Below are 18,281 nucleotides of genomic sequence, written 5' to 3'. Positions count from 1 at the left end.
GGCAGTAAGCTGAAGTCAAGGTAAGAAATAGGGAACCTTCTGTCCTGGATGACCCCCTCCCCCACGCACGCACTCCCCCCCCCCCCAGCCCCAGCTGAGCACGTGGCGAGGTTCTCCCAGGCTCAGGGGCCTCTTGGTTCTGCCAGGGTGACATAGAGCATCTCGACCATGGGGTGGGGGGGTTGTGGTGGGGCCTTGATTTTGGTCTTTTTCCTCACAACACCAGAAGTGGTCAAAGTGGGTCCCGAGAGCTGGCAAGTACCTGCCCCCCCAGTCCAGCTGTGAGGAAAGAAGTGGCCCGGCTTGGGCTTAGCCCAGCTTGGGGAGGGGGGGGCAACCCATTCCTGGCACCCCCAGGTCCAGAGCAGCAGGAAGAAGCTGGGCGGGCGGTCTCTGCTGGGCCAGGCGAGGGTCCTCAGACCAAGCCCAGAGGGAGCCAGGCGGAGGTGGCAGGTGAGACCCACGTAGGGCTCTGGCACACGTGTGCCCAGCTATGTGCCAGGACAAAGGGTCTTGTGGTGGAGAGCCAGCCTTTGGATGGGCTGGCTGCCCCAGGGAGTCGTCCTAAAAAATGGATGCCTTAATCTCCCCCAATTAGCTGAGGCAATGGAGGCAGGCAGAGGAATGGGGGAAGCGACTGGGTGGTGCCCTCCCCATCCCTTGAGCTGGAGGGACCCCGAAGCTGAGCACCCTCAAATCCCAGGACACCAGGAAGCCCACTGCGGAAGCTCCAGGGCAGGTGCCAGGTGGGGCCCCGCGGTCAGAAAGTGGGCTGGCCTGGCAGCTGGGGGGGACTGGATGGCCTCCAGGGACCCTTCCCACTTGATGATGCTGTAACACAAGAGAGGGCAGGTGAAGGCCTGGAATCCTATGTGGGAACGGAGTTGGGCGTGGGGAGCAGCACCAGAAAGAAGAGGGGCAGCTCACAGGGGGCTAATGGGCAGAGAAAGATGCTCAGAGGGGACGCCCCCCCCCCCAAGTGTTTAGGCTGTAAAAGGGATTTGTACTTTTAGATATGCACAATTCTGCTAATGCCTTTCAATAAAGTGGAATTGGCTCATCTGGCTGAGTTTGCCGTCTGTCTGCCTGGAAAGCTCTTCGCTTGTGGGGGGCCCTGGAGACCCCAGAGCAGCCCGCCTGGACTGGCCAGCAGCGAGCACAGGGCCCTGTCTGAGAGGCCTCTGCCAGGGAGGGGCAGGAGGGGGAGGGGAGGCGGCAGGCGGGTTCCGGAACCTCTGAGCTGGCAGCGCAACCCGGGAAACCCCTGGCTATTTACCTTTGAAGAGGTGGCCGTACTCGCTTCAGGTAGATGGCAGGCAGGCTGGGCCAGGAGGGTGGGGGGGCGGCCTGCCCCCAAGGCCGGGGCAGAAGTGGGGGGAACCGTCCTGGACCTCTCGGGGGGAATGGGCCAAAGCTAGGTCCCGCACCCGGTGGCCGTCAAGGACCCCCACAACTCTCACCCTGGGGCGCTCAGGGAAAGCGCTGCCCCAGACCCAGCCCTGGCTGATCTGGGCCCCTCTGCCCCCCTCTCCCCCGGGCAGTTTTGGGGCCCTGCAGGGGGGGCAGAGGGGGGCCTCCGCTTTGCCACTCACGGGGCGGCCTCCCTCTGCAGACATGGAGTTTGTGACCGGCTACCGGGCCGAGATCCTGGACTTTGCCGAGCTGCTCTTTGGCTGGTACCAGCGCTTCCTGCTGGACACGGCCTGCCGCCGGGGCAGCGAGCGGCGCAAGAGGCAGGAGAGCGCCATCCGCCGCCTGCCGCCCGACCCGGCCCTGTGGATCCTGCACCTGCTGCCCAACCGCCACCTGGCCTTCGCGGTGGCCGACCCCGGGCAGCAGCTGGGCGGCCGCTTCTACAGCGAGGAGGCGCTGGCCCTGCCGGACCTGGAGCGCTTCATCACCTTCATGGGGGCAGGGGGGGAGGAAGAGGAGGAAGAGGAGGAGGAGGAAGAGGCCACCGCCACGGAGCCAGGTTTGTGGCTGAAGCCACGGGCCCCCGAGGAGGACTTGGGGCTGCGGCAGAAGCCACTGAGCTGGGCAGAGCCCGCAACCTTTGACCTTCACTTAGCCTTGGCCCAGGCCAGGCGGGGGAGGGAGGCGGTTGGGGTCTCGCAAGCTGGGAGAGGGGCCCCCAATTCCTCCAGCCCCAATTCCTCACCTCCTGTTTCCTCAAGAAGACTCTTGTTAAAAAAAAATAATAACTCAAACCCCGCTTTTACTTATTTTCTACCTTACCACTTGTTACTAAGCCTGCCCCACCCTGCCTTATCCTATCCTATCCTATTGATGGTTCAGCTAGTCTGCTCTCCTTTGTTCCTTGAGCTCACACCAAAGCCTTAGCCATCATGTAACCACCATCAAGCCGCCTTCTCTTGCTGCCGCTGCTGCTGAAACCTTGTCTCCCTCCCCGCCCCCACCTAGTGGCTTTGCCCGGTCCTGGCCCTGCTGTGCTCCAGACACGGTGGGCTCCCTCCCAAGGAGGTTGGAGAGAGACCCCCAGACACTTCACACCCCGCCCCACGGGCTGCCCCTCCGTCTCCCGCTTCTCCCTTCCGGTTGTACCAGGGAAACACCAGGTTCTCCAGGGGACCTTTGTTTATTTATTAGATTTATTTTGTTTGGAAGCGGCTCTTGGCGACTGTGCGGGGGGGGGATATTCTGAGTTCTGCAGTGAGCCCCCATCTCCCCCTCCCTCCCTCTTTTTGCTCTGCAGGGCAGCCCCTGTGGCGCGTTGAGCACCTCCTACTGATGACCGACGAATATGGCACCATTCTGGGCTTTGACTTCCTGCTGGGGGCCTCCCTGGGGGCATCTGGGCAGGAGCCCCTGGAGCCCCGGGCCCTCGCCTTGCTCTGCTACAGCATGTTCTGCCCCCTGGGCGCTGGGGAGCCCCGCCGGCCGAAGCTGCTGACTGTGGGAGACCCCGCTTTGCACAAGTGAGTGAGTGGGCGGAGGGTGCCTGGAGGGGGGGCAACCCTTATCTCCCCCCACCCCTGACTCTCTCCCGCTCCGGCCCTGGCAGGTCCCTGGAGCCCCTGCTTGCTCGCCTGGGCATCAAAATGAGCAAAGGGCCGATGCGGGGCTGGGGCCCCAAGCCCACCTTCTCCTTCCCCACCACACGGGTGCGGGCCTGCCACGTGTGCAAGCGACACAGTTTTGAGGGCCAAATCTCAGCCTGGTGAGTGCAGAGCGGATGTAATCGTACCCCCCCCTCTGCCTGAGCTGGGTGGGGGGGCTCCCCTTTCCAGATCACCAAGATTTGGGGGCAGCTGCCCATCCGCCGGTCTGCCCCAAGGGCTCGGAGACCCTCCTGGAGCCTTTGATGGAGACTCGGGGGCTCTGGGGGCTTTGAGAAGAGACCGGACAGCCTTTTGCCTCAGATGGTTTCCTGCTTGAGCACCGGGTTGGACTAGAGGACCTCTAAGGTCCCTTCCAACTCTCTCATTCTGTCATTCCGGGAAGCTTGCGCTGCCCCTCCCCTGCCCTTTGGCCTGTCTTGTGCCCCTGTGCCCACCTCGCTTTCTCCCCAGCCAGCACTGCCGCGCCGTCTTCTATTGCTCGGAGAAGTGCCGGAAGCTGGACTGGAGCCGCAGCCCCGAGGACATTGGGCACCAGTTTTGGTGCCAACGCATGGCTGGCTACATGAGCCATGCCAGAGAGCTCGCCAACCTCCCCTTCACCTTTACTGCCGGTAGGACCCCCACTACACCCCTATGCCCGGGAGGGGGAGACCGGCGCTAAGCTGTGGGCCCCACCTTGCCTTCCCTCCCCAGAGGTGACCAGCGACACCTTCAACAAGGAGGGCTTCCTGCTGGCGCGAGGGCTGACCCGGGGATACTGGGTTGCGGAGAGCATGCTGGTGAGGGCCCCCGACTACGGCCTGGGGCTGCAGAAGGGCTCCGCCAAGACCCCTGTGCCCTTCCTCCAGAGTGGTGAGTGGGGCTTGGGAGATGCAGCAGGCATGTGGGCAGCTGTGGGCGTGGCGGGTGTGTGCCAGGCGCAAATAGCCTGGCCCACACACGAAAGAGTTCAAAGTAGCTACTTTATTGCTGATGCCAGGAATCTCCTCGGACTGGCGGTTTTCCCGTGAGAAAGTCTCGATAAGCCTCAGTGGCATTCCAGGGGAGTCGGACCCCTGCCCTGTCATGCCCACGTGGCACTTCCACACTTCCAATAGCCTGCTTGACCCCCTCCTCCCGACTGGGAGGGTCTCTGCCCGGCATCAGGCCCAGCCAACCCCATTCCGTCACAAACGGCACCGTGTACATTTTAGGCTACAATTCAGGGTGCTGGTTGTCCCCTCCGAGGTTCTTCCCAGGAGAGGAGCTGGTTACCTTGAAGGGCCACCCACGGCCGCTGCCCATCCGATCCAGCGGGCCAGAGTTGGCACCCTTCACGCCGCCTCCCCCATCAGGTGGAGCTGCCCTCCGAGGCGGGTCCCTCTCCCGTCTTGAGGACAGAGCCGATGGCCAATTAGCCCCGGGGGTCTCCAAACTTGACAGCTTTAAGGTTTGTGGACTTCAACTCCCAGACTTCCTCAGTAACTTTTGCTGGCTGAGGAATTCTGGGAATTGAAGGCCATGAGTTTTAAAGTTGCCAAGCTTGGAGAGCCCTTAATTTACCAGGCCTACGTGAAGGAGTGAATAAATTGGGTGGGGGAGGCCGTGCAGGCCCCCCTTCCAGTGAATAGGGAGTAAGAGTGGCAAAACTATCTCCCCACCTTTGTCAGATTTGGGGGGGTCTCTTTTTGCCCTCCCCCAGGAACACTCTCTCAGGACTCTCGGGGGAGGGGGGGTCTTCCTGGCCTCCTCATCTTGCACAATCGGGGGGGGGGGCCTTTCTCTCTCTGCAGGAAACCCCTTTGAGGCACTCAGGCCAGAAGGAGGGACGGCACTCCCTCCAGCCCCCCCAGAGCCCTCAACGCCCCGGACATTCTTTGGTGAGGGGGGGGAGCACGGCCCCTTTCCCCTCCGCTGCACTTCCACAGACCCTCCTCATCTGATCACTGTTCCTCTCCCCCCGCCCCCACCCCTTTCCTCCAGCATCCTGGAAAGAGTACTACCAGTGGCGGGGGCTGCCTCTTGGGGCCCCCCTGGCCGTGCTGCTGACCTACCCCCTCACTGCCTACTACATCATCACCCAGCTGGCCCCCCAGCACTGTGAGTGGGGGTCCCTCGGCAGCAGAGGAGGGGAGAGGGGCCTTTGGCGCAAATCGGCTTGAAACCAGTGGCCAGGGCACAGAACCTGGGTGTACCTGGAGGAGCCTCAGGTGGCCACGGGTGCAAGGCCGGGATCACCCGCTGTGGCCCAGTGCTCGGCTAAAGGGAGCGGACTGCCACGTCTGCTGCCCTGGGGAGGCGGGGGAGGGGCTGAGGGCGGTGCCTCCCCCGAGGGTGGGGGTGTCCACGCAGAAGGGCCACCGCAAGATGCTCCCCGTTCAGGGCAGCCGTCCTGCCTCCCAGGCTTTGAGACTTCTGAGTGGGGGTCCCTAATTCCCCCCCCCCTTCAGTTCCAGAGCTAAACATTTTGAACAAACAGTCCCTCAAGATCCACGTGGTGGAGGCCGGCAAGGAGTTTGGTGTGCTGATGGTGTTCTGGGTAGGGAGGGGTCTCTGGGGACAGGGAGGGCGGGGGGGAGAGGGCAAGGGGGCCACGGTGCCAGACTGAACTGGAGCAGGTCTGCTGGAGAGAGCCTGGGAGAGATGGGGGCCAGAGCCGTTGCCTGCCCCGATTTGCAGTCCCTTCCTTCCTTCCTTCCTTCCTTCCTTCCTTCCTTCCTTCCTTCCTTCCTTCCTTCCTTCCTTCCTTCCTTCCTTCCTTCCTTCCTCCCTCCCTCCCTCCCTCCCTCCCTCCCCCCCTCCCTCCCTTCCCATTGCAGGAGCTGTCAGTGTTGCTCCCTCACGTTTCCCTGGAGCTGCTCTTTGTGGGGGACACGTTGCCCCCCGAGTTGGACGGCCAGCAGTTCCTTTTGCAGAGAGATGTGAGTCTGCCTCCCCTCCGTTTATACTTGGGGGGGGGAGACTTTCCTTCTGCCGTCCCTTTTCACCACCAGAGAGAGGGGGCAATGCTGGCACATGGATCTTGAGGGAACTTGAGGAATCTTCTGGCTGACTTGGCCAGGGATGGTGGACATCCTACTCTCTGGCTGCCTTTGACTTTCCTCCCAACTGGGTGATCACCTCCCCCCCCCCGCCTCTTTCCAGGAAGAGCAGGGGGTTTCCGTCCAGCCCGGCTTGGGCCCCAGGGCCAGAGGGGGCCGCCGGGAGCTGCAGCTGGGCTTCAGTGCCCACCCCTACCACCTCCTGCAGGCTGCCAAGCCGGACCTGGTGATTGGTGAGAGACAACGAGGAAGGGGGAGGCTGGGGGTAGGGAGGGGTCCTGGCTCTGCATCTAACACAGGCCCCACTGTGCCCTTGCTTTCGCCCAGGGTTCAACGCCGGCTTTGCCCTGAAGGAGACCTGGCTGAGTGCTTTGCCGCGACTGCAGGTGAGGTGCCGCCCGCCCGTCCCAGGCACACAGGGCAAGGAGGCCGTCTCAGCAGCCCCTGCCAGAGGGAAGTGGCGCCCAGCGGTGGCTTCTCAGCCCCTTGCCTTGGCAGCGATGACCAGCTTGGTCCAGCCTGGACCTCCCCCCCCCACCTGACCCTGGCAATGACGATGCTTCTCTGCCCCACAGTCCCTCCGGGTGCCGGCCTACTTCACCGAATGCAGCGCCTACAGTTGCGCCGTGGATGAGGCCGCGGTCTCCATGGCCACGGGGGGCAGTGCAAGCCCCGCCCAGGTCAATCCCTTCCGTTCGCCCTTCCGACAAGCAGGCATTGACAATGCCATGCCCTGGTGGGTACAAGGCAGGCCTTGGCGCCCTCCTCCGCGACTGGCAGTTGTTTAATTTCCCTCCCTCCCTCCCGGCACTCAGGCCCTTGGGGCAGAGAGGCCAACCTCGGGGCATTTGTGGCAGTGCCCTCCTCACCCCGTGTCTGCCACCCTCCCCCCCTCACGTGCCCCCTCTTCCCCGGCAGGTACTGCAACGCCTTCATTTTTCACCTGATCTACAAGGCCTCGGCTAGCAACCACCGGCAGAGCTCGGTGCCCCCTCCGCAGCCGCTCCTGGCCAGCGGAAACCTGGAGCCGCCTGAGCCGGCCCGCAGCCGGCGCAAGGACAAGCGGCAGATCCGAGCAGCAGGACGCCGGCGCAAGTGACAGGGGGAGCAGAGGAAATAAAGCAATGATGGACACACCAAGACTCTGTGCTTGTTCACACCTTGAGCAGAGAGTTGAACTAATCCAGGGGTAGGCCACCTTGACTCTTTTATGACTCGTGGACTTTAGCTCCCAGAATTCCTGAGCCAGCCACGCTGAGGGGGAAAGGGAGAGGTTTCCAAGCTGAGCCAGGCTGGCTCAGGAATTCTGGGAGTTGAAGTCCACGAATCATAAAAGAGCCAAGGTTGCCTAGCCCTGGGCTAGGAGGCCCCTGAGGTCCCTTCCAGCCCTGAACTCGGTGCTCTCTAGGTTAGCTGGCAGCCCCACAGATACCAGTTTCTTTGGCCTCTGGAAATGCCCCCAGGACGAGGCAGGAGCAGAGCGCAGCCCAGGACAGCTGAGGACCCTGGAGGGCAGTGTCCCTCGTGATCCAAAGCAGCAGATGCCTTGGGCACCGAGGGAGCCTGCCCCCCCCCCAGGCCAGAGCAAGCAGCAGCCTTTGTGACTGACGTCCACCCTCCCTTTGCCAATGCTGCTCACCCCTCCTTGGGGCCCTCCCTCCGCCTCTGCTAGTCCCCTCCCACCACTCAGGTCCGCTTCTCCCGGGCACCCCAGTGTCCCCAGGGACTGGGGGCAGAGGCAGGTCTAGACTGGTGAGGCAGGCCAACGGCCCTTGCACCGGAATCGCCTGGCGCTCAGCCCTTCTCTTTGGACCTAAGAGGGGGTCTCTCCCTGCTCCCCAACATCGGGTTCCTCGTCAGGGATCGTCCCCGGATGGCCTGGAGACCAAGGAGAACAATGGGGGATGAGGGTGGCATGGCTCTTCCCATGGGGCTCCTGAGCGCCTGCTTGATGGAAAGACGTGTGGAATTTGTGGCCCCAGGCAGGTCTTCCGTGGCCCAGAGACAGACCCAGCAGGCCCCCCTTGGCCGGTGTCTCCCCAGGGAAGGAACAGGCAGAATGCACCAAAATCCCCGTCAGAAGGGAACATGCCTCCCCTGTGTGAAATGGGCGCCTACTGACCCAGACTCCAGAACAGGCAAAGGGCCACATGGTCCACCTCCCCAGCTCAAGAAGGGAGGCCTGGACTCTTATCACCTCCCCCTCCTTGGACCCCCCGCCCCAAAGCCATGGCCCTTGAGGGAGGTCTTGGCAGTTGCCCAGCGGAGGGTGAACAACCAATGGGCAAACATGCCCGGACACACACACACACACACACACACACACACACACACACACACACACACCGGCTCTTGAAAATGGGCCGGGAGAGTTGACCACAGGAGGGGTGGGAGACCTGGGGAAGCAGAGAGGGTCCCAGTGGCATCAGAGGGGCTGTGGAGGGGGCTGTGGTGAGCAGATGGCCCAAAGACGCTGACCGGAGACCCTCTTCCCCAGAAGGACCAAGGATGTCCTGGTCTCACTGACCAAAGGAAGTCCCAGCCAGACCCCCCTCCTCCACCGAGCCACCGAGCAGAGCTCCAGGTTCCTGAAAGCTGCAGAGCCACGGCTCACCTTGGCACTCCTGGCATTGGGCTGGCACAGACCCTGGACTGTGCCCTCTGCCCTGCGTCTGGAAGGGCCGCTGTTTGGCCCTCAGGCCCCTCCCAGCACTCAGGGCCACCTGGCCTGGAAGAGGAAGAAGCGGCTGGACGCCGGTGGGTGGAGTGCCGCACGCAGAGGAGCCCTTTGGCCAAGCGATCTGAGCAAACAAGCTCGCTCTCTCGCGCTCTCTCTCGCTCTCTGTCCCGGCAGCTACACCATGTGCACTGGGAAGTGCTCCCGCCTGGTGGGCCTCACCCTGGTGGCCGCGGCCCTGGCCTGCATCGCAGCCAACCTGCTGCTGCTCTTCCCCAATGCTCAGAGCGATTGGACACCGGACCACATCACTATGCAGGCCTGGCTCATGGGGGGCGTCATCGGTGGGGGGTTGATGGTGAGTGGCCCCGATGGGGCGGGTGCTTCATCCGGGGTCTTCCGGGACTCTCAGGAGCTGCCCTTGCCGGAGAGCAGCTTTCTCCTGGGGCCCCTTGGTGCAGGGTGAGGGGTGAAGGATGGCTCGCTTACTTGAGCTGGGAAGAGTTCAGAAGGGCATGGAGCGCACTAGGCTGATGCTACGGGGTGGGGCAAGACCCCCGCATGTCTGGAGGCAGAACACTTCCTGGATTGCCGGGCAGGGGGGAGCCTTGGGGGGAGGGAGACCCCTACCCCATCTGTCTTTACACCCTTCGCAAGCAGAAAGCCCACAAGGGCGTGACTCTGCCCCGCTCCCTCCCTCAGCCAAAAGGGCTGTGCTGGGCCTGCTGGTTCTCCCCAAAGCTCAGCTCTGCTCCTTCTGGACTTTGAGCCGGGCGCTGGGCTCTGCCCTCGGTGCCAGCTGGTGACACTCACGGGGAAGCGGGAAGTGCTGCGTGCCGTGGCTGCCTGGCTTCAGCCTTCCCCGGGGAGGGGGTCTGGGGCAAAGGGGCACCTCCAAGCCAGCCACCTTCCCTCTCCACAGGTCCTCTGCACCGGCTGCTCCTCCGTGCGGGCCGGCGGGAAGGGATGCTGTGGCTACGGATGCTGCGGGAATCGCTGCCGGGTAGGTAGAATTCCCTGGGTCCGCATGACGCTGAACCCCAAAGTGGGCTGGGCTTTGGCCAGGCTCGGCTCGAGGTGGATTTGCCGTTGGTGGGGTCCTGGGAATTCATGCTGAAGCCAGGTGGGCCAACACAGGTAGGAGCTGACTGTTCCTGGTGCACCTGTGGGCTCAACCAAGCCTCCTCGGTTCATGTGGAAAATGGGGTGCTGGCTGGCAGGGATGTCACAGCTTATGAGAATCCTGCCCAGAGGGGGCCCCCGTCTTCTGTGTGCGGTGGCCTTCAAAACCTGCCAGGCAAAGCCAGCTGCTGGTCACACGAGACGGAGGGGAGTGGCAGGCTGAGCAAAGGCGCATGGGAAGCACCTTCCAGAGGGGGTGAAGAGCTGCTCCCTCGGGTCTGCCCAGCTAGGAGAGGCAAAGCCCCACAGCTGCCCAATGGGCCGAGGAAGGGGCTCAGAAGGGACCCCCCCCCCAAGCGTCTGGTAAAGCAGAGGAAAGTTTGCACTTTCAGACGTTCTGCTAATGGAGCCTTTCCACAGAGCAGAACTGGCTCACCTGGTCAGGTTTCCCATCCGCTCTGCCTGGCAAAGCTGGCAGCTGGGCGCCCCCGGCCTCTGCGTTTCACTCTGCCCTTCTTGGCTCAGGGCCCAGCGCTGCTAGGGAGGGCGTGAGGGTGCGGTGTGAGAGGGGAAAGCCAGAGGGGCGAGCCCTCCCCCACCCCCTCTCCCCCCTGTCCCACGGCAGATGCTGCGCTCCGTCTTCTGCTCCATCTTCGGGGGGCTGGGCGCCTTCTACTGCCTGGTGGTCTCCTCCACCGCCCTGGCTGATGGGCCCCTGTGCGAGACGGCACTCCAGAAATGGGAATCCCCCTTCAAGGATCTCAAGTGAGCAGGCTGGCTGGGGGATGGGAAGCCCCCCCCCGGCCCACCCCACCCTTGGCTGGCAAGGTTTCTGCCAAGGCTGAGCCGTGGGCCATCTGTGCCCAGTGGGGCGCCCATCCCAATCTGAGCTCTCCTCCCCACAGTGACAGCTATCTTCAAAACAAGACAATGTGGGACGTGTGCGTGAACCCCCCCTCCATCGTCCTCTGGCACATCGTGCTCTTCTCCATCCTGCTCGGGCTGAGCCTGCTGGAGACGGTGCTGTGCGGTATCCAGGTGGTCAACGGCCTCCTGGGCACCGTCTGTGGCGACTGCCGCAAAGATGATGACCGAGCCGTAAGTGGGCAGCGAAGGAGGGGCTGGGGGGGTGGGTCAGGGAGCAAATGGCCCCAGGAGGTGGGGGGAGTGAGGCAGACAAAGCCCAAGGCAGACCCCACCTCACTTGCTGACCTTGCAGGGGGGGGGCTTGCAAGTGCCGGGGGGGCGGGAGGCTGTCCCTGCATGAGACTTTCCACCTTTCTTTGCCGCCCCTGTAACTGGCGCTGTTTTTTGGCTCCCCTGGCAGGGGGAAGGCCTGTGAGACCCACCGACTGACCCACCGACAGGAACTCTTGCACCAACATCCACTCCTCCACCCACTCGCCCCCTCCCCAAGTCTCTCGGCCAGCAGGGGTGCAATCTTGAAGCTTTATTGGAAGACCCCCAAATAAAAGCCTCTCTGCTGTAGCTGCTCCGAAGGTTCTTGGGCAGAGGAGGGGGCCTCGGGGGTGCTGGGCGGTGGGACCTGTGGAGAAAAGGCCGGCGGTGAGCAGAGGAGGGGCTGGGGGGGCAGCAAGAGCCCCTTGCAGGGCTGAGGGACCCCCAGGGGCTCCTGAGGCCAGAAGCCGCCGGCCTGCAGCTGAGCCGAGGGCATCTGGTCTGGGGAGGGTGGAAAGGACCCGCTGGGTGCTCCGGGTGCGGCAGAGAAAGGGGCGCTCTGGGGGGGTCCAAACTCTTCCTCTCTCCCTGGTGAAGGGAAGGGGGGGCAGAGGAGGGCTGCTGCAGTCATCTGGTGGCTGTGTGGAGGGCTGGAAAGGGGGAGGAGGGAGAGGAGCCCCCCAGGGTGTCTGTGGGCTCCTGTCCTGCTTCCTGTCCCCGGAGAGAAGGGGCTGGAGCAAAGTGGGGCCAGCTCTTGGGCTCTCTCCACGGATCAGGAGGGGCCCCGGGGGGGGGGGGTGCCTGTTTGAGCCAGACCACGCTGACCACTCACTGCCTGCTGGGGATACGGCCGAGGCCTCCGTCCGCTCACTCGGCGCAGCAGAAGAACCGGACGTCGTTGAGGGCAGAGTCATCCATCAGGACGCCCCGCATGGCCTCCTGCTTGGTCTGGATCCCGCACAGGCCCTTGCGGCAGGAGGGGCTCCAGGCTCCGTACTCCCCCCAGGGCAGGCCTTGCCCCTCCAGGACCCTTCCGTCTGAGCAGACGAAGCGGAGGTTGGTGGCCCCCATGTAGTCACTGACGCCACGCCGGACACGCTCCACCCGCAGGGAGAAGCCGGTCAAATAGCTGCCCGGGAGGCACCGGAGGGGGTCAGTCCAGTGGCCCCAGCTGAGGGGAGGAAGAGGCAAGAAGGATTCAGTGCTGGCAACCCTCCTGCCACCTTGCGCCACCTCCTCTCTCGCACTGCCAGGCTCCCCATGGAAGGGAAGCTTTTGGCTGGAGCCCCACTCGCCCCCCCCCGGGTCCCAGGAGGGGCCTTGCCTGGGCATCCTGGGGCTCTGACTGCATGCGCCTTTTCTGAGCACAGGGAATTCTCCTGGGCGCACACACACAGACACACACTCTGATATAAAGCTGGGGCCAGGAGGCAACAGTCCACTCTGCCTGCCCTGGGGCCAAGGGGCGAAGAGAAGGGCAGTGGATGGCAAGGGAAAGGGGGCTGCCAGGGGCGGGCAAGCCGGGGACTGACTCACACGTTGCTCTGGGACTCCACCGTTTTGGCCTCAGGCTTCCCACCGTGGCTGCCACCCGTGCAGTGCAGCCGGACACCGTTCAGGGCCGTGTCGTCTTTCGCCTTCCCTTGATAAGGCTCCACCTGGACAGCAAGAAAGATGGAGGAGGGACGCTCCAGCCACGAGGGGCTTCCAGGGAATGGCCACTTCGGGAGGGGAGGCCAGGGGCCAGGCGAGTTGGGGTTAAAGAGCAAGTTGGACACAAGCCGCTTGCCAAGTCAGGGAAATGGGGAAGGGGCTGATAACCTGAGGGTTATCAGCTCTGCCTCACCTGGCCTGGTCGGTCTACATTCCCTGGAATGACCCCCTCCCCCCCTCCGTGCTTCTTCCCCTGGGCTCACCCTCCCCCCAATATCCACCTCTTCAAGCAGGACCTGGGACTGGCCCCCAATCCAGGGCCAGAGAAGGGGCAGAAGAGGGGGGTTACCTTGAGGCTGAATCCCGTGGCGTAGGTCCCTCGGGGGCACATTTCCTGCCAGGCCCAGGGACCCCAGGGACCCCCGTTGGACACCCCAATGGCAGACCAGCTTTCCGGGGCAGCGCCAGTCCCCGCCAGAGTTGCCAACAAGAGCCACAGCCTGAGAGCAGCCATGGTGCCCAGGGGAGGGTGCCCTCGCTCTGGTTTTATAGCCTCTTGCCCAAAAGGGGTGGGTGGGTGGGTGGTCAGGATCAAATGACCTCCGAGACCCCACCTGTGCTGCTGAAGGGGACAGGTTCAACCGGTTAGGATTAGGCAGAACGAAACAGGTGCAGAAACCCAAGCCCGTGTCTTGAACCCTTTGCCAGGAAGGAGACAAAGGCCGGACCAGGCACTCCCTCTGGGGCCTGGGAAGCCCCCACCTTTCCTGGCCAAGCCACCCTGCCAGCCGGGAGGGGCAGGTCCCAGAGGGGCGGCCAAAGGCCCTGCAAGGGGCTGGGGGCTCTGGGGGGCCGACAGGAACGTCAGCTCAGAACCAAGGGAGCAAATGGAGGTGTGGAACTCAGCCAGTTCAGAGACCCTGAGAGACCCTCAGGGGGGCTTCCAGCTGCTTCTCCCAGCCAGGAGCTTGGATAGAGCAGAGCCCCCCCACCCCACCCCGGGCCCCTCCAGCTGCCCAGCCGTTCTGAGCACAGGGAGCGGCAGGGACCCCCTTGGCCCTCCTGAGCTGCTTCCCCGCTTGTAGGCCGCAGGTGGCGGGGGCTGGGCCAGCGGTCCGGACTGCTTCCTGGCCCGCTGGAGTCACTGGTGGGAAAGGAGCCGCAGTGGGGGTCCTCAGAGGATTCCCTCCCGCTGCTCGCCTTCAGGAAGCCCCCTGGTGCCAGAAGGGGGCACCTCTGGGCCTTCGCCCTTCCCTTTCCTTCCTGGCCCAAAGGTGGCCTTGGAGCCCGATCCCGTTTCCGGCTCTTTCCGAGGGCAGCAGCAGCTCCCAGGAGGTTCGGCAGCACAACTTCCACGCAGGCGACATCGTGGTGCCTTTCGCTTCCAGTTCCGGATTCCCCACTGCCAGCCCCCCCCCCCGTCGCCTTCTGGGACCCTTCCCTTCTCCAGCCCCCCCCCAGCCCTGCCCAGGGCAGCCTCAGATCCAGTGTGGCCCTCCGGGCCCCATCTGCCCCCAGCCCACCTGGCTGAGCCTAGCTGCCCCTTTCCCGACTGGGCCGGTCCTGGGGCTGATTTCACACCCTTTGCAAGTGTGGCCGTGGCTCCCTCGGCCCTCCAGGAGCCGGCCCGGCCTTTCCTCCCCTCAGCTCCACCTCTGCTCCCCAGGCAGAGAACAGCCCCTGGGCCTGTGGGGCTGGCGGCCCCCATCCCTCCGCCTGGGTCTCCCGGGAGACGTGCCAGGCCACGGGGAGTGTTTGACTTCTGTGCCACCCCTCCCAAGCACTCTGGGCAGCTAAAAATCAGAGACACTGCTCAGCCAGCACCCCCCCCCCCGAAATAAAATGATGGACCCCCTCCCCGAACTCCAGAGACTCCGAGGGCAATTCCAACACCCGGACTGGAGGCGGGACCCAGGGAGGGAAGCAGCCCGCTCCAGTCCAGGGACAGGTGGGGGGGGGAAGTGGCCATCAAAGGGCCATTTCTGAGGCCTGCTGGGCATCATCTCCTGCCCCCCCCCCCCCGGCCCGGCCAGTCCGATCAGCTGGGGTAGGGGGAAGATGGAGGATGGAAGATCCAGAAGCCTCAAATGGGACTCAGTGGGCCTCGCTTGGTGCCCTGCTCCCACAAAGGGGGTCAAAAAAAGGCCCCTGGGGGGGTAGGGGGGTGGCCCGGAGAGACTGGCACTTGTCCAGCAAAGCCCCCTCCTGTCCAGGGCCCGGTCCTTGACCACAGCCCCGTTTCCCCCAAGTTCTGGGCAGCCCCCTTTTCAGGGCAATTGGTTCCAGGGGGAATTGGGCCACCCCATTTGGGTTCCCTGCCCTACACCTCCCTGCTGAGGGTCAGCCCTGACCCCCTGGCCCTCCCCCAGCCCCTTGCCCTGAAGGCTGCCGGCCTTCGCCAGTTCCAAGCCACCCCAAGGGAGCCTGAGAGCTCTGCAGGTGTGTGTGTGTGTGTGTGTGCGGGGGCGCGCGCTGCTGGGCCCTCCCTCCCCCTCCCTCTGTCCCCCTCCTTATCTCGTCCGGAAGGGAGGGCAGAGGGCAGGGTGCAAAGGCCCGGCTGGTCCTGCCTGGAGGAGGCAAAAGGCTGGAAATGGGGGCTCTTGCTGGGGTTCCCCTGCGCCCCTGCCAGCTGCTGCTCCCCCTGGGCGTCTTTCTCCTCCTGCTCTACCTCTCCGGCTGGCACCTCCGTAAGTCGGGAACTGGGGGGGCAGGGAGTGCCCAGGGAGTGCAGCTCACCCGCCCTGTGTGTCTCATCCTGCAGCAAAGGGCTCTCTGGCTGCCTGCGTCCAGGGGGGGCATCGGTGCCCGTGGCTCGGGGAGACGCTGCCCAAGGAGGAGGAGGAGGAGGAGGAGGAGGTGAGAGGAAGAGCAGCTGTGCTGGCCTTATCAGTTCACGGGGGGGGGGTAGGGGGGCTGTATCTTCGTCCCCCTTGGCTGGGAGGGTGGCTAAAGTCCCTCTGGAGTCTTGCTGCAGTTGAGGGACCATCAGGCCCAATAATTGGGGGGTGGGAGGGTCAATTCCCCCTGGAATTTCCCCCCCCCCCCGCCTTTGAAATCCCACCAAGGTTGGATTAAAGTTGATGGACAGATGGAGGGAAATCCGAAGTGCCCTCGATAAGGAGGGTCAGCTGGAACACGAAATGGCCCAGACGACGGTATTTTGGGACTGTGGTTTCCCAACTGGTAACGGGGAGGGGGGGGGGAATGGAACTTAAAACCAAAGGAAGGGGGCTTAAGTGGCAAGGAACTCTGAGGGGGGAACTTAATCCTTTCACTCCCGCACCGCCCCACCCACCCCCAGCACTTCCTTGTTTGTCTTCTTGCAGCCTGGCCCTGCGCCTGCACCTGCCCCCGCCTGGACCCCGACGCCCCCCCTCCCTCTCCAGGGCGAAGAGTTTGACATCAGGCACCTGCAAAGTGCTTTCTCGGCCAGCCTCTCCCCCCGGGGCGAAGTCCTCCTCCAAGAATACCTCCAGGGCTGGAGACAGCTGCTCAAGTGAGGACGGCAAATAGAGGGGGGGGAGCGGCATTTGCCTCTTGCACAACAATGGGAGGTCTGGGCCCAAAAGACAGGATGCGGGGAGAGCTCAGGAGCGCCCAAGGCCAGCGGCACCCTTTCTGCCAACTGCCCACCTCAAGAGTGGCTTCTCCCTCCGAGGGTGCCCGCAGAAGCTGCGGGGGGGGGGGCTCCTTGGCCAAGGCAAGAAAGCTGGAGACACACACACACACACTTTATCTCTGGCCTTCCTTCTTGTCATCTCCTTCCTGAAAGAGAAGGGGGCTGTCTGGGGGCCTCCCCCTGGCATGGCTCCCTCCGGTTGTGTGCCTCAACAGTGCCCTTGGCCCACTCCAGCCAGGAGCCTCTTCTCCCAGAGGCCCCCCCCCTGCCATCTGGGTTAAGAGCCGCTGGCCCTTCTTTGTAGGGCTGGCAGCACTGGGAGGGGAAGCCTGTGGGTGTCAGCCGGCCGGGGGGGAGGGGGGTCCCTAGCTGCAGCCACTGCTGTCCTTTGCAGGTTCCTGGACATGCTGGGCAGAGCCTTTGGGCTGATCTCCCGGGAGGTCGAGTCCAAGATCAGCATCCTGCAGCAGCATCAGGAAGGGCCACACGGCCTCCACTACCGCACCGTGCAGTCCATGGTGGACTTTGAGCTGGCCTCGGGCTTGGTGGGCTTCCAGTCCCTGTCGGCCCATCAGCCTCCCTCGGGCTGCCGGACGCTCCTGCGCCTCCATCGTGCCCTGAAGTGGCTGGAGCTTTTCCTGCACAAACTGGGGACCAGCCAGAAGGACGAGAAATCTTCCCGGATGTGTGCGGAGGCCTACCAGGTGGCCCTCGCCCCATATCACAGCTGGTGGGTGCAGCAGGCCGTCGCCCTGGCCTTCCTGGCTATGCCCTCCCGCCAGGAGCTCTACCACATCATCGCGTGGGAGAAGCCGGCCACTGGCGCTGTTGTCCTGACCACAGTGGAGAGCCTGGGCCGGGTCTACAACGTCACCCAGGAGGTCTACTCTGCCCATGGGATGCTGGAGCTGCCCTAAGGACGCCCCAGGGCACAGGGCCGATGCGGGTCTGGAGATATATTCTCCCAGGCAGAAAGTGAATTGGAGGGGGCTGTTCCTTCCCCATGGACCACCCAGACAGCAGCCCCCTTTCGTGCCTGGAGGTACCCAATGGAAGAAGGCAGGGGTATCGTTCTGCGGAGATGTTAATAAACGAACTTGGGAGAATTTACCTGCCCAGGAACGGAGTGCTAAGTATGCCTTGTGACTGCCCTCTGCTGGCCCAGCCCAGGCCTTTGACATCTGTGCAGCAAGTAGCACCACCCTGCTTCCTGTGCACCCCAAGGATGGGTTGGGAAACGGCAGGATGCAGGGGCTGGGCTGTGTGTGCAGGGAACCCAGGCAGAGGCAGCCCTTCTGCCTTTCAAAGTTGGGCAGGGCTGCTGCCAGCTGGGTTTTTCTTGGGGTGTCTCTCTGGTTGCTGGACCGACTGGCTCTTGCAATCGCTACTTTCAACATGCAACTTAGGTGCCGAGAGGCCCCCGGCATAGAGGGACGGGGTGGATGGTCGGGGTTAAGGTTGGAGGCAAGGTTCACACACCATATTCGGGCTTCAGCTGGGCCCCCGGGGGAGATCAACTAAGGGGCCAGAGGGCAGATGTCACCTCAGAGCCACGGACTGAAACCTTTCAGAAGCCCTGGGGCTCAGGGAAAGTGCCAGAAGACTGGAGCACAGGCGACAGGGCTCTAATGTGCAAGAAAAAAGGGGGAAGGCGGGGGGGGGAGAACTTCAGGCCAAACAACCCGACTCCCAATGCCTGGGAAAATCCCAGAAAAGGAAACCACGCAGAAGCGGGTCTAAACCCAATGGATAGGGCGATTACCAGATGACCCAATCCAGTAAAACGTCACTCAATGGCGGGAAATGCCAGATTCCGCAAATCAAAGGCAGGAAAAACAAAGGGGAAAGAGAGGAGGTGTGTGTGTGTGTGTGTGTGTATGTGCGCGCGCGGCTCTCTCTGGCTGCAGCGGCTGCATCAACGGAAGCATTGC

At 63.5% G+C, this 18,281-nt stretch overlaps 4 protein-coding genes across 5 annotated transcripts; 3 read left to right on the top strand and 1 right to left on the bottom strand.

Moving 5' to 3' along the window:
• Positions 1-22: 22 nt before the first annotated feature.
• ZMYND15 (zinc finger MYND-type containing 15) lies at positions 23-7,234 on the top strand. 2 transcript variants are annotated; one of them, XM_039324890.1, is made up of 13 exons: positions 23-1,972; positions 2,714-2,936; positions 3,023-3,178; positions 3,531-3,691; positions 3,774-3,932; positions 4,853-4,939; positions 5,043-5,159; positions 5,510-5,598; positions 5,879-5,980; positions 6,204-6,333; positions 6,428-6,486; positions 6,676-6,836; positions 7,019-7,234. In XM_039324890.1, the coding sequence occupies exons 1-13, from the start codon at positions 1,615-1,617 to the stop codon at positions 7,197-7,199; spliced, it is 1,983 nt and encodes a 660-aa protein (XP_039180824.1). In that variant the 5' UTR covers positions 23-1,614; the 3' UTR covers positions 7,200-7,234. The 2 variants fall into 2 exon arrangements, with proteins under 2 accessions (XP_039180824.1, XP_039180823.1); XM_039324889.1 differs by lacking the exon at positions 7,019-7,234 and having other exon boundaries at positions 1,295-1,305; positions 1,613-1,972; positions 6,204-6,874.
• Positions 7,235-8,473: 1,239 nt separating this feature from the next.
• TM4SF5 (transmembrane 4 L six family member 5) lies at positions 8,474-11,387 on the top strand. Its single transcript, XM_039324897.1, has 5 exons — positions 8,474-9,135; positions 9,700-9,780; positions 10,525-10,664; positions 10,805-10,997; positions 11,227-11,387. Exons 1-5 carry the CDS (start codon positions 8,962-8,964, stop codon positions 11,239-11,241), a joined length of 603 nt encoding a protein of 200 aa, XP_039180831.1. The 5' UTR covers positions 8,474-8,961; the 3' UTR covers positions 11,242-11,387.
• On the bottom strand, positions 11,335-13,267 carry VMO1 (vitelline membrane outer layer 1 homolog). Its single transcript, XM_039324898.1, has 4 exons — positions 13,081-13,267; positions 12,615-12,736; positions 11,911-12,249; positions 11,335-11,445 (listed from the first exon to the last, which is right to left on the bottom strand). Exons 1-3 carry the CDS (start codon positions 13,243-13,245, stop codon positions 11,946-11,948), a joined length of 591 nt encoding a protein of 196 aa, XP_039180832.1. The 5' UTR covers positions 13,246-13,267; the 3' UTR covers positions 11,335-11,445; positions 11,911-11,945.
• Positions 13,268-14,599: 1,332 nt separating this feature from the next.
• GLTPD2 (glycolipid transfer protein domain containing 2) lies at positions 14,600-17,483 on the top strand. Its single transcript, XM_039324896.1, has 4 exons — positions 14,600-15,418; positions 15,493-15,587; positions 16,058-16,227; positions 16,745-17,483. The coding sequence occupies exons 1-4, from the start codon at positions 15,322-15,324 to the stop codon at positions 17,265-17,267; spliced, it is 885 nt and encodes a 294-aa protein (XP_039180830.1). The 5' UTR covers positions 14,600-15,321; the 3' UTR covers positions 17,268-17,483.
• Positions 17,484-18,281: the final 798 nt, after the last annotated feature.

The sequence above is a fragment of the Crotalus tigris genome, unplaced genomic scaffold, assembly GCF_016545835.1.
Source record: "Crotalus tigris isolate CLP2741 ecotype Arizona unplaced genomic scaffold, ASM1654583v1 scf7180000024309.744930, whole genome shotgun sequence".
Classification (NCBI taxonomy): Eukaryota; Metazoa; Chordata; class Lepidosauria; order Squamata; family Viperidae; genus Crotalus; species Crotalus tigris.
The sequence above is the reverse complement of the archived record's forward strand: the minus strand, read 5'-3'. Positions and strand labels throughout refer to the sequence as shown.

What these genes read in the sequence shown, in the direction of transcription:
- GLTPD2 (XM_039324896.1), top strand. Translation starts at nt 15,322, where the DNA reads ATGGGGGCTCTTGCTGGGGTTCCCCTGCGCCCCTGCCAGCTGCTGCTC. An exon ending in AGGAGGAGGAGGAGGAGGAG is followed by an intron (nt 15,588 to 16,057) that starts GTGAGAGGAAGA and finishes GTCTTCTTGCAG; the next exon opens with CCTGGCCCTGCGCCTGCACC. An exon ending in GGCTGGAGACAGCTGCTCAA is followed by an intron (nt 16,228 to 16,744) that starts GTGAGGACGGCA and finishes TGTCCTTTGCAG; the next exon opens with GTTCCTGGACATGCTGGGCA.
- VMO1 (XM_039324898.1), bottom strand. Translation starts at nt 13,245, where the DNA reads ATGGCTGCTCTCAGGCTGTGGCTCTTGTTGGCAACTCTGGCGGGGACT. An exon ending in CCACGGGATTCAGCCTCAAG is followed by an intron (nt 12,737 to 13,080) that starts GTAACCCCCCTC and finishes CTTGCTGTCCAG; the next exon opens with GTGGAGCCTTATCAAGGGAA. An exon ending in GTGGAGTCCCAGAGCAACGT is followed by an intron (nt 12,250 to 12,614) that starts GTGAGTCAGTCC and finishes TCCTCCCCTCAG; the next exon opens with CTGGGGCCACTGGACTGACC.
- ZMYND15 (XM_039324890.1), top strand. Translation starts at nt 1,615, where the DNA reads ATGGAGTTTGTGACCGGCTACCGGGCCGAGATCCTGGACTTTGCCGAG. An exon ending in GGAGACCCCGCTTTGCACAA is followed by an intron (nt 2,937 to 3,022) that starts GTGAGTGAGTGG and finishes CGGCCCTGGCAG; the next exon opens with GTCCCTGGAGCCCCTGCTTG. An exon ending in AGTTCCTTTTGCAGAGAGAT is followed by an intron (nt 5,981 to 6,203) that starts GTGAGTCTGCCT and finishes GCCTCTTTCCAG; the next exon opens with GAAGAGCAGGGGGTTTCCGT.
- TM4SF5 (XM_039324897.1), top strand. Translation starts at nt 8,962, where the DNA reads ATGTGCACTGGGAAGTGCTCCCGCCTGGTGGGCCTCACCCTGGTGGCC. An exon ending in GCTGCGGGAATCGCTGCCGG is followed by an intron (nt 9,781 to 10,524) that starts GTAGGTAGAATT and finishes GTCCCACGGCAG; the next exon opens with ATGCTGCGCTCCGTCTTCTG. An exon ending in TCCCCCTTCAAGGATCTCAA is followed by an intron (nt 10,665 to 10,804) that starts GTGAGCAGGCTG and finishes TCCTCCCCACAG; the next exon opens with TGACAGCTATCTTCAAAACA.